Source organism: Eumetopias jubatus, unplaced genomic scaffold (assembly GCF_037043125.1).
Source record: "Eumetopias jubatus isolate StellerSeaLion01/CBP00866 unplaced genomic scaffold, mEumJub1_p1.0 scaffold_4, whole genome shotgun sequence".
Classification (NCBI taxonomy): Eukaryota; Metazoa; Chordata; class Mammalia; order Carnivora; family Otariidae; genus Eumetopias; species Eumetopias jubatus.
This window is the reverse complement of record NW_028274810.1, coordinates 124,485,827-124,498,841: the sequence shown is the minus strand read 5'-3', so window position 1 is coordinate 124,498,841 and position 13,015 is coordinate 124,485,827. Positions and strand designations below refer to the sequence as shown.

Below are 13,015 nucleotides of genomic sequence, written 5' to 3'. Positions count from 1 at the left end.
GAGAATGAAAGGGGCAATAATAAAGTAGCAATCATTTCAGGGCAAAACAGGAATAAACGGGGACCATCCTGGGCACACCAGATGTGCAATCGCTTTGGTTAACTTGTTCAGTCTGGAAAGGGAGACACATGGGAAAGCACTCAGGTAGGGAGAAGAAATGCATATGGGAAATGCCCACTGGCACCTGTTTTTAGCAAGTGTCCATCATCATGGATGTTTTCTGGCAAGTGCCTCTTATTATAGGTACACTGCCTTCTCCTACCTGTGTCTCTCTGACACGATGGGTTAATGACGAAAGGGACAAGAATTGGTGTTCCGTCTAACTAGAGTCGCCAATGTCCCCAACTTCAGTGAAGGACCTCCAAGCAGGCCCTTCATGTCCAGACGGCCCCCTGTGGGTCAGACGGGGGCAGGGAGGGACCCCCTGGAGCAGCAAGCATCTTGGGAACCCAAATCACAGCACAGAGTGACTCTGGCCCCTTGGCGACGTGGCAATGTGGCTAACGACATGGTCACAGCAGCTGTGTGACCTTGGAAATGTACTTTCACCAACTGTCAGTTTCCTGCTCTGAAAACTGGGGAGATAATAAGACTCCCCTCTTAGGGTTTTTGGGAGAAATAGCAGAGACAATCCGTATAAAGCCCAAGCACAGTGCCTGGCACACTTTAAATGTTCAGTAAGTGAGTATTATTATCATTCATACTGAAAGGAACTTGTGTAGAATGGTCTAATCACCAACTCTTTCTCACATGAACCTCTGAGCTCTGAGCCTGGGAGAAAAACCCGGAAGATTTTGCCTTACGAGGGGGGATCTGCAGTCTCATGAGGGGGCTGTGCTATTACTGCCTCCATCTTAAGGCAGCTTCTCCATTGAATGCTGCATCCAGTGAAGGCAGGCCGGTGGTCAGTGCCCCACAGTGTGGATCCACCCAAAGATTGGACATGTTTTTTCAGGTCGGATGGGCACTGTATAGAACTGTAGGAAAGAGAACTCCCAGCTGCCTACTCTTCCAGGCCACAAGCATGAAAACAAATCCCTGTGTGTTTTCATTCTGTTTGGACACAGAAGCCGGCTCAGGAGATCTCAGCCCCAATCCTGGTTTTCCTGTTCACTAGCTGTGTCACCTTAGGGTGTGTGTTTTCTCTGGAGCTTGGTTGATATGGGGACCTAGATTTGTCCCTTGCCAATGTCTCCTTGGCAGTCCCGGCTGTCTGAAACAGCTGTGAACTGGTGTATAAGCAAAGGATGGGCATGTGCTGGTGTTGCAAAGTTTGGTGCTGGAAATGCCCACTTGACCTTTAGCAGAGCCCCCAAGTCTTCACCTCGAGCTCATTTACTCGGCTTTACCCTCAGGCTTGAGAAGCCTGCTCTGACTTTCCACGTGGGTAGGGTGGGGGTAGACATAGCTCTTGAGGGGCTGCTATAGTTAGGCACGCTGACAAGGATGAAAGTTCAATGTCATTCAACTCAGTTCCATGTAGGTGAACTGAAGATTCACTTACTTTCATCAATGTCATCAAGGAACGACACTGACAAGCCTGACTGTGAGGAGAGTTGCAGGGAAACTATAAAAGCACAGCTATCTGGGCCTTGTAGTGTGAAAAGAAATAGCTCCTCTCATGGCAATGGGTTCTTCAGGAGTGGATGCTGGCCCTGGAGTCAAAAGACTAGAATTGAAGTGTTGGTTCTTTTTCTTACTAAGTGTGTGATTTTGCATGAGTCATGTACAGAGAGGAGCTCCAGGTTTCCTCTCTGTAAAATGGAAAGAGTCAAACCTAGGATAGCTTCCCTTTACTGATAGGTGCTGTCATTAGCCTGCTTGATTCTCTCAGCAACCTGGGAAGGGAGGTAAATTACCATTTTCATTCTGTGTGTGAGGACACCAGGGCCTAAAGAGATTGTTGCCTGCCCAGTGTCAAATAAGTAAGAAAACCCATGTCTGTATCTATTTATACATAGAGGGACTGAAACTGTAAAGGTTTTGTAAATATGGATTCGAATACAGCATAACAATTCATATTCATTTTGCATGCTAATAATTCTCATGACATTAAGAAAAGGTTAAATTGTGTTCATCATATATTAATAAAGAAAATAAAAAGCTTAATGCATACTTAAAGATTTCTATACATAACACCATCAGCAACAACAAAAAGGAAAGAAAAGACACATCTAAAGAAAGAAAACCAAGTGTTCATGCTTAAAGAAATGGAGGTTTGTGTTTTGTTTGCTTGTTTTTTTTTTTTTTTTGGTAGTTTTCTGTCACAATCACTTATGAAGAGTGTATCATTCTTGAGGGCCAGTGAATAGATGAAGAATTTTTGTATGAAGAAAGACCCACCTGTGAAAACTGGTTCTCAAGTCACTGGCCTATCTGTACGTTAATATGTAGACTTGGTCCAAATGAGTGGAAAAATGACAGAGGGATTAATAGAAAAAGGAAGTCAATTTTCAAAAGGAGTTAAGGAATATTGATTTTGTAGGCTATTGAGTTAACAAGGCAATTTCAGTTTCTCTGTAATCAATTAAAATTGCGAAGAGTAGTTTCATCTTGTTTTCTCTTGAGCTAACTCAGTAAAGCTTTAAAGATCTTCTCCGCTGCCTTGGGAGTATAGAGAAAGCAGAGAACGCCTAGGCCAAGTCTGTGTGCCTGCTAGCGAGGACCCTTTGGATCACCTTGCCATACAATGCCTTGTACTTTTGCTTGATTTGTTGCCTCTCATCCGATGTCCTGCTTGATAACATCTCAATGATGGCTGCTTCATCAGTTCCTAAAGAGCAGGAGAAAGAAACGAGGCCAAGAGTGAACAAGAAAGAAGATGGAGGTTGATTTTAGTCAATTCTCAGGAAGCTAGGGCCATGGTCAGAGGTTTTGGTGGAACCTAGATGGACACTTTCGCTTTTAAAGTCTTGTGGAGAATTGTGTTCTTCTCACTCACTCAACAAATATCCACAGAGGCCTCACATTGCATGAAGCACGGTGCTAGGCATTGTAGCAGAAAGAGGAATGAGTATGGCCTTAATTTTACTCCTATATACTCCAGAGAAATGAAAACAAATGTCCACACAAAACTTGCACACGAATGTTCATTGCCACATCATTCATAATGGCTAAAAGGTGGAAATTTCCTGAATGCCCATCAATGGACAAATGGATGAACAAAGGTGGTATATCCATGCAACGGAGTATTATTTGGCCAGAAAAAGGAATGAAGTACTGATACATGCTACAGTTTGAATGAACCTTGAAGCATCATGCTAAGTGAAAGAAGCCAGTCACAGAAGACCACATATTATGTTGTTCCATTCCCATGAAAGTGCAGAATAGGGAAATCTATAGAGACAGAAGGTAGTGTGTGGGGATGTGGTGGGTAGGGGGGTAATAGCTAATAGGGAAGGAGGTTTCCTTCTGAGGTGATGAAAATGTTTGAAATTGACTGCGATGATGCTTTCATATATCTGTGAATATATTGAAAAACATTGAATTGTACACTTTAAATGGGTGAATTGCATGGTATGTGAATTTACACCTCAATAAAACTGAACAATCTCAAGAAAAAAAAACAAAACAAAGTATGGTCTGTTCTTTGGCCTCCAAGTACTTAAAACTGAGTGGAAGAGATTAACATATGGGCCCAAACTGCTACAATATCAAGCCCACCCATAACCGTGTCAATCTCAAGAAAGAAGTCCTAATGGGGACCACGATGGGTAGTTGCCTCTTTAAACTTCTATTACATCTTTAAATCACATTCTTTCTAAAAAGTTGTTTTCCTCTGTGCTCAAAGTAATACATGCTCATTGTGGGATATTTAATCAGTATCAAAAACTATAATGAATAAGAAAGAAGAGGAGAATATCCTTTTTAGAATATCCTGTAGAATGTCCATGGAGACTGGATTGGAAAGAGGATCCATGTATTGAAGGTGTGGGAATGAGAAAGACTACTTAAACAGCAAACCCTGAATTAGATTCTTCAGCTTGGATTCAAATAATGCCTCTTCCTTTACTGGCTGTATGATATATATATTGTATATATGCATACACACACACACAGACACACACACAGACACACACACCATTGACCCTTGAATAATACAGGGGTTAGGGGTACCAATTCCCCTTGCAGTAGAAAATTCATGTATAACTTGTGAGTCTCCAAAAACCTAAGGACTTATGTAATAGTCTACTATTGACCAGAAGCCTCACTGATAACATAAACAGTCAATTCACACATTTTTGTATGTTTTGTGTATCATATATTGTAGTCTTATAATAAACTAGAGAAAAGTAAACGTTACTGAGAAAATCATAAGGAAGAGAACATACATTTACAGTACTGTAAAAAATCTACATATAAGTGGACCCATTCAGTTCCAACCTGTGTTGCTCAAGGGTCAACCATATATAAAATCTCACTAAGGTATTAAATGTGTGATTTTGCTGACGTTTTGTAAAGGACAGGGCCTGAAGGAGTTGATTAAAAGAAGAATATTATGTCACTAGTACTCAGATTGCCCAAAATTGTGGGAGGTGGTAGCCAAATGATTGAGGTTTGAAAGCCTATTACAGAATGTGGACTCTGGCCACAGAGACCCAGTGAGAGCTCCACGTGAGGATGGAGGATTGGAGAGATGCATCTATAAACCCAGGAACATCTGAGGCCACCAGAAGCAGGGCAGAAGCCTGGGACAGGAACTTCCTACTGCCTTCAGTGGGGAGTATGGCCTGCCGACTCCTTAACTTCAGGCTCTGGCTTCCAGGACTGGGAGACAATGGGTCTCTGCTGTTTTAAGCCACATGGTTTGTGGTACTTTGTTATGGCAGCTCTAGGAAACTCATACACCCACTACTCTCAGCTGTATGTCAAGATTTCCAGAAAGGAGCCCCAAACCCTCTCTTCACAGCCAGAGTCTGCAGAGTCCTGCCTTGGCCCGTTCCCACCCCTACTCCCAGTGGCCGCTCCCTGTGACTAGCACGGGCTTGGTCACTTTGGAAGGGAACTGAATTAGTTGAACTTGTGCCATCGCTCCCACCCAGCTGAGCGATCAGGATCTGCAAGGAACAAGAGGTGGTAGATGCGTTTGATGCCTTTTGGTGGAAGGATTGGGGGAAGACAAATCTGGGTGGTAGGTACAGGGGAGGTGTGGACGGAAGGGGGGGGCATGACTGTAGAGAGGGGGAAGGGAATAAAAAGACTCTCCTTCTGTTTGTGCTGGCGGAGGCCGACCTGTTTACCCATGTCTCGACTCTGGCACCGCCGGTCCTCACAGCGGTACCCAGGGAGACGGGCATAGGAGAGCTGTGTGCGGGTCCTGGCAAGCTATGTGTCCTCAGACTGTTCACATAGTCTCAGGGATTAGCTCCAGCTGTACGATTCTGGGAAGACCTAGCTGTTTGATTCCAGCTGGAGAAACAGAAAATTCTAGGATGAGCTCACCTACAAGAAGAGTGGTGGTTAATCGCCACCTAGCTCTGGTTCATTTCGAGTGCTGTTATTTATGTTGTTCCTCCAAATTTTTTCCTGCATTACCTCTGTCATGGGTATCCAATTACTTCCTCTGTGACTTTTTTTTTTTTTTAATTTCTGAGTGCCAGAAATCTCATTTCAGAAGGGATTTCTTTTTCTCATAAAACTCTACTGATTCGGCCCCTTTCTTTCTGTGAGGGCTGCTTCTGCCCAGGTCAAGGGCCTCCGCATCTCAGGCCTGGATCCCTGCTGGTGTCATCCCTGGATGGAGCCTTCCTGCCTCCCAGGTGGCCCATTCACTGGATTGTGCCAGCCAGGAATCTGGGGCTCATCCTTCGCTCTCTCCCCGCACTCCACACCCAGTTAGTTACCACGAAGACCTCACTATTCCACTTCCTTGGTATCTCTCAGAACCACTCACTTCTCTTCACCCTCACCTTTGTCACATTGCTCAGCAGAACCACGGATACCCAACGGGGTTCCTGCGTCAAACACACCTTTTCCAACAAGCATTCACCATCCCCAGAACACGCTTGCATATGAGCAGCTCACCTGCTCATTCTTCCGTATAAAAGCTTATAACATTGGGCCCTTCAAATCCAGAATAGTCTCGACTCTTCAGTGGGGCATATGAGGCCTTTTGGAGTCCCTTCTACTTGCCTTTCAAAGTCATGTGCCTCCTACCCATCCTCTCCCAGCTTCTCCCTAACCCATGGGCAGCTCCGAGAACAAGCAACACTTTCTTTCTCACCTCTGGGTCTTGGCATGGGCTCTTCCCTCTACCTGGAACATCTTTCCTTTGATCCTCACCTTCGCTCCCACTCCTCCTTTAGGACTCAACTCAATGTACTTTTTTGGAACAGATGAGGCATTCTGCCTTCTGTGTGCCTCACATGGCCTGTTCTCTGTCCCATCTCTGCCATGCCACATTGCACGTCCCATGGGACAGGGGGGTTCACTTACTGCTGTAGCCACACAGAAGAAGCCTCTCAATATTCATCAACTTGCTGAATGCATGGATATTTAAATGCATGCATATATGGGTGAATGACTGACTGACTGAATGAGTGAGTGAATAAAGACTTCTGCATAGCATCATGAGAGATCTTGTCTCTGCATTGGTGTAAGCTGCATGTACCACTTGGGTGGGCTCTATGTAGCAGGGACCAATTGGAAATCTCCTCTGATGCCAGAGTCAACCCATATCTGGATAATTCAGGAAAGTCAACATTTTAAAATTAATGTTTTTTAGATTTTCCTTCCTGGAATGCTTTAGAAAGTGAGACCAGGGACCAAAGCAGTTCTGGGATGGCTCAGCAATAGCCTGGAGGCTGGGGGACAGCATGGAAGTGACCAGATTTCCCTCAAGCCCTTTGAATCTGGGTTTCAGGTTTATCCTGGGAGGCTTTCCCACTACCCGACCAAGAAGTGATTTACTGAACAATGACCTCATTTTACATTTCACAATACGTGTGTCATATAAGCAGTCTGTGCTGCTGAACGATTTCCTGTAAACATTTACAATGGTTTGAGGCACTGGGGCCAGTCCCCAGTGGTTCTGGGAAAGACTTCTTAAAAAACAAGAAGGAACCTCAGCCCTGCCTGTGCATCGGACACTGCAGGGTAATTATACAGTAGAGGTCAGGCCCAGGGTGATCAGCCTCCTCGCTTTTGCTCTCCCAGCAATTTTCTGGGAGGACACTGAGCTGAGTTCCAGCAGGAGGGAGGCCGCTGGGTTTGAAGTGCCCTCCTCTTCACACCCGGGGCCCGTGTGCCACATAAGGGATCTGGGCAGTGCGCTGGGGGCTGCGGTTCGGCTTCCCCCGCAGGCTCCACACGTCAGCCCCAGCAGCCTGGCTGAGCGGGGGGCTGTGGGCTTCCCAATCCCTTGGTGTCTCCTTTGCAAATGGGGGTGCAGGGAAGATTAGAGGAAGCCACGAGTGGGGAGAACCTTGCCTGCCAGGGAGGGTCATTGCTTTTCACTTGCCCACTGTGTTCGTTTCCTGAGGCTCCTGTAACAATGACCACAAGCTCAATGGCTCGAGACAGCAATATATTCCCTCGCGAGTCAGAGACCAGAAGGCTGAAATCATGATGTGAGCAAGGCCACGCTCCCACCAGAGGCTTTGGGGTCAAATCTGTTCCTCGCCTCTTCCAACTTCCGGAGGCTGCCAGCAATCCTTAGCTCAGCTTCTGGAACATTACTCCACGCTCTGCTTCGGCTCCACACGGTCTCTCCCTGCGTGTCTGCTTCTCTCCTGCCACTCTCTCTCTTCTTTTTAAAAAAATATTTATTTATTTAAGTAATCTTTGCACGCAACGTGGGACTCGAACTCACGACCCTAAGATCAAGGGTTGCATGCTCCACTGACTGAGCCAGCCAGGCGCCCCTCTTCTCTCTCTCTCTCTTTTTTTTTAACGATTTATTTATTTATTTGACAGAGAGAGACACAGTGAGAGAGGGAACAGAAGCAGGGGGAGTGGGAGAGGGAGAAGCAGGCTTCCCGCTGAGCAGGGAACCCAACGTAGGGCTCGATCCCAGGACCCTGGGACCATGGCCTGAGCTGAAGACAGATGCTTAACAACTGAGCCACCCAGGTGCCCCCGCCCCTTTTCTCTTCTAAAGATACTTGTCAACGGATTTAGGGCCCACCCAGGTAATCCAGGTTGATCCCTTCTCGAGGTCCTTAACTTAATTACATCTGCAAAGACCCTTTAGCCAATTAAGGTCACATTCACAGGTTCTGGGTGGACGTATCTTTGGGGGGAGCACCATTCCACCTGGTACACCCGCAGTGATGAAGAACAAAGGCCACTCAAGGGCGGGCCTCTTCGCTGCTCATACTGATCTAATGGGCTTTGTGGGGATTTTGGATCCGAGCTTATCATTCAAAAGGAACCGACTAGCATTAATGAGGGCCAATGAAGTGCTGAGCACTGTGATGCCTCCTTAACCTCAGCCCCTCTCTGTAACGAGGCCTTATTGGCTCCATTTTGCAGTTGAGAAAACGAAGGTCACAGCACCAGTAGGTACCAGAGCAGGGGCTCAAAGCCAGGTCCAAAATTCATTCCCATGCCTAGCGAGGGGAAAGAGAATTGGGCTCGGGGTCACAAGATCTGAGTTCTAGACCTGGTTCCCCTCCAGTGTGCCTTGAACAGCATTAACCTTGGTGGATCTCAGATGGATTAGACCTTGCTCCCCAAAGCGCAGTTCTAGGACTCGTACCATCAGCATCACCTGGGAACTTACTAGAAATGCTGGATCTCAGAAACTACGTTGAACTACCAGTCTGAATCTGTGTATTAACACCCTGGTGAGAAGTCATGAACTAGAACTAGGGTAATCTCCATGGCAGCTTTTCTTTCTGGAGCCTCTTTCTGTGTTTCTTTGAGGGAGAATGACAAGCATCCTTTTACATTTCAGGAAGGATAATAGGTATTGGGTCCATGCACTCTCAGGTTTAAGGCCTTTTCCTTAGAAGGGCCAGCAGAGGGGCATGGAGTTCTAAGAGGAAGGCCTGACAAAGAGTGTCAGTGTAGTGAGGAGGATAAAAGGCTGTTCTGGATTAACCAAGACCCAGACCACACACATTGTTAGGACCTAGGAAAGCAGGGGCACCAAAGAAACAAGGAAATCTGTAAGTTTTATGTGATTTGGAAAAATCAAATATTATTTGAGGATAGAGCATTCTTATTTTGAATCCTGTAGGAGGATGAGTGGGTGGGGAGTGCACATAATCTTTTTGATGAGTAGGGCCCCTACACCCACCGTGCCCCATAGAGTGGATACGTGTGGCTATGCAGGACGTGATGTGTGGCTGGATCAAGTTGAAATGTTCTGTAAGTGTAGAACACACTATAAGTCTTTTGAGGACTTAATGTGAAAAAAAAAAGGTGTCAAATATCTCATTAATAATTTTTATATTGTCTGTTGAGATATTTTTGATACGGTATTGACTTAGCTAATGTATATTATTCAAATTAATTTCACCCGCTTTTTTTAAATTTGGCTTTTCAAAAACTTAAAATGACCTTATCACTCACCTTTGTGGCTATGGGACAACATGGCCCTAGTTATGTAAAGCCAGCCCTGGCAGGGCTGGGATATCAATGAGACGGGTACATGGTCTGGCAGACAAATTTTGCCAGATGCAATTTTGCTTTGGCTTGCACTTTTTAAAAAAAAAAGATTATTTATTTGCGAGAGAGAGAGAGTGGAGGGGCAGAGGAAGAGAGAGAATCTCAAGCAGACTCCCTGCTGAGCGCAGAGCCCAACGTGGGGCTTGATCTCACGATCTCACGACCCTGAGATCATGACCTGAGCCAAAACCAAGAGTTGGATGCTCAACTGACTGAGCCACACAGGTGTCCCTGCCTTGCATTTTTTAATAGAGGTTGGAATTCTAGAATTCTAGACCTTCAACCAAATCATAGCTTTCCAAGATGGCCCTAGTTTCCAATCCCCCCCATTCTCATTTCCTAACTTTTTGACCGTGGCAAGATCTTTAACCTCTGAGCCTCAGTATTCTCATCTGTTAAATCGTTAGAATACAGCTTTATAGGGTTGTTGAGAGGGTTATACAAGACGACCTGTGTGCAGTGCCCAGCTTAGCACTTGGCACATAGAAGGTGCTCTACAACAGTAATCAGCACAACAGTGGTACCACCTTGAAACCACATCCAAAAGGGAGAAGAAAACACTGATTTTTGGCATTCAGTAGGTGTTCCATCTGTTCTTTCTGAACTTAACTCACTAAGTGGCTAAGAATGTGGAGATTTATCATTGATGCAGCTGAGTTGTTCCCACACCCACTTTGCTCCTGTCTCCAACCCACATCCAGGTGTCAGGACCTCACTTGAGAAGCAGCAGGGAAGCACCTGTGAGGCTGGCTCAGCCACTCAGCAAGACTCAGAACTATAAACATCCTACCACTTCCAGGCAAACATGGCTCCTGACAGCTGTTGTCCAAATACAACATGAGCCAGGTCAGGATATGAGCAAGAAGCAACTCCTTTCTGCTGAGCTTTCCACTGATGCCCCCCTTCCCCCGCACCCAAACCAAGCAAGCTAGTTGTCATCCTTCATTTCCAGCTCCCTCTCCCTCTGATTCATTCAAGAACACTTACTAAGTAAGCGTTCACTTACTTTTACCACTTTCTTACCAGATCTTCTCCAACCCCAACTCCCTTGGAACTTCTCCAACATTTCTTGGGCAAGACAGACTATTTTATATTCAGATCATTCCTTATATTGAAGCAAAATATCTCTTCTTAGAACTTCCACTATGGATTCCAGTTCTTTCTCTGGAGTCACACAAAGAATTTATGGCCGTACTTGTTGTACCACAATACCCATTCCTAGGAAAGTAAATCTTCACTGATTTACTCCTAAGTAAAAATCTAGCACCTGTTTTTGCAAAACAATATGCAAAGCGAAAGAAGCCAGATGCAAAAGGTCACATATTGCATGATTCCATTTGTATGAAATGTCCAGAATAGGCAAATCCATAGAGACAGAAAGTGGATTATGATTGCCTGGACCTGAAGGGAAGGGGGAGTGGGGAGTGGCTGCTAATAGGAATGGGGTTTCTTTTGGGGCAGTGAAAATGTTCTGGAATTAATAATGACGGTTACCAATCCTGTGAATATACTAAAACCTGGGTTTCTGGGACTAGAAAGTTGTTTCATCAGAGACCTCCTTGGGTCTCAGAGCCTCTCCTCGTGGCCTTATTTCTAGATGCTCTCCCCTTCATCTCACCTTGTTATTGGGGTTACCTTATTCCTGATCTCTTTCTTAGTCTCTTATTCTTAGTCATGCACTTACCTTAGGCATCGATGTAAATGGCTTCTCTGGTCTGACCCTTGATTCTTGACCTTGGCCACAGTTTTATGTTTACTTGATCTGCTTCTAGATGCAGTTCCCAGATCCCTAATCCAGCTTTCATCACACCCTATTTCCCACCACCTCTCATGAAAGGGATCAGAGGGGCTTGGATGACATTAGGATTGCATGACTACACTTCTCATGAAGTTTCTTCGACCTCAAGGTCAAATTCAATGTCATGGTATCCAGTTTTTAACTATCCTTTTGAATCTTGAAATGCATTAGGATCCGATTATAGTTTGGGGATCTTTTACAAAGAGAACCCTAGAAGTAATTAACTTGGGTTAGCGTGGAATGCACAAGGTCATCTTCCTAAGATCATGGGAAAGTTGGACATGAGATCAAATTTAACCAACTTCAAAAGTAAGTTAAAATACAAAACATACCCATTCCTTTGCAGGCTTTGTTCAGCTTTTTGGCATCCTGATCCACATCAAAACCCTGATGACTTCTCGCTTTGGCCTGGAGAAAATAGTTGAAAAGGTGAGTGGACAACATAGGCATTCTTGAATTATCTCTGGCTGACATTGGTAGTTATTTGGAAGATGAAGAAGTCATCCAAGTGAGGGACCAGCTGCCACTTTATACGTGGGTACATGTGGAAATCAGCTGAGGAAACTCTGGCCCCAGAGAGATGACTGGTACTCCTTGGAGCCAGCTGGCCTTGGATGACCACTGAAAATGGGCCCCTCTGTTCATAAGGACAATCAGCCTGGCCATCTCTGAGATGAGATGTTTTGACATCAATGCTACCTTTGTGTGACTGCCTCTGAGACAGAGAATAATACAGTGGGCCCATGTCCTGGAATGCTCATTCTCCCCTTTTGCCACGAGACACAAGTATGTCTAAGGAAAAGGTGTTGCCAGGCAGAAAATGAAGGTTCTAGGACCTTATCACAGAAAAATTTGGTGACCTGGACTAAAGCTTTGCCATCCACACAATGAGAGATACAATATTTAGTTTGCCAGAGATACCTATGGAAGAGCAATAGCAGAGTTACTGGTTTTTACTGTTCCTTGGGGAGAGAATATTCTGTTTATACACTAAGCTAGTGTTTCTCAGACTTTGGTCATTGGTATAGTACATGCACCAATTTGCTATTAAAGTCTACATTATTATTATTTGCTTATTATTTTTCTTCCAGCTGACCTACTTGGTTTTTACTTAAAGTTATTTTAAAAAGGAAATCTATTAGCACTAAAATGGAAAAACAGGGGCACCTGGGTGGCTCAGTGGGTTAAGTGACTGCCTTCAGCTCAGGTCATGATCCTGGAGTCCCAGGATAGAGTCCCGCATTGGGCTCCCCGCTCAGTGGGAAGCCTGCTTCTCCCTCTGACCCTCCCCCCTATCATGTGCTCTCTCTCTCTCTCTCTCATTCTCTCTCTCTCAAAATAATAAATAAATAAAACCTTTAAAAAAATAAAAATAAAAAATAAAATGGAAAAACAGTATTAGTTGCCTAAAGAAAAGGTCAACATAAAAATAGATGTGTTGCTATTAAGAATGTAAAGATGTGAGGTTAATTGCAATGACACTACTAATAGCTTTGAAAAGACCCTGTGTTTTCTGAGCTCTTGGCCTTCCCTCACAGATTCTCTTGGATGACATGTGTCCCTTATTTCTGGTGTAAGTGCTACTGTCTATACCATGTACCCAAT

The 13,015-nt window shown here is 44.9% G+C and overlaps 1 protein-coding gene across 1 annotated transcript in view; it reads right to left on the bottom strand.

The window, feature by feature from the left end:
- Positions 1-13,015, bottom strand: part of ANXA13 (annexin A13) — a 56,039-nt gene that overhangs the window by 15,884 nt on the left and 27,140 nt on the right. Inside the window, exons 3-4 of the mRNA XM_028105696.2 lie at positions 11,743-11,818; positions 2,679-2,773 (exon numbers count right to left, since the gene is read on the bottom strand). Coding sequence (XP_027961497.1) covers positions 2,679-2,773; positions 11,743-11,818 — 171 coding nt within the window. The remainder of the gene's footprint in view (positions 1-2,678; positions 2,774-11,742; positions 11,819-13,015) is intronic.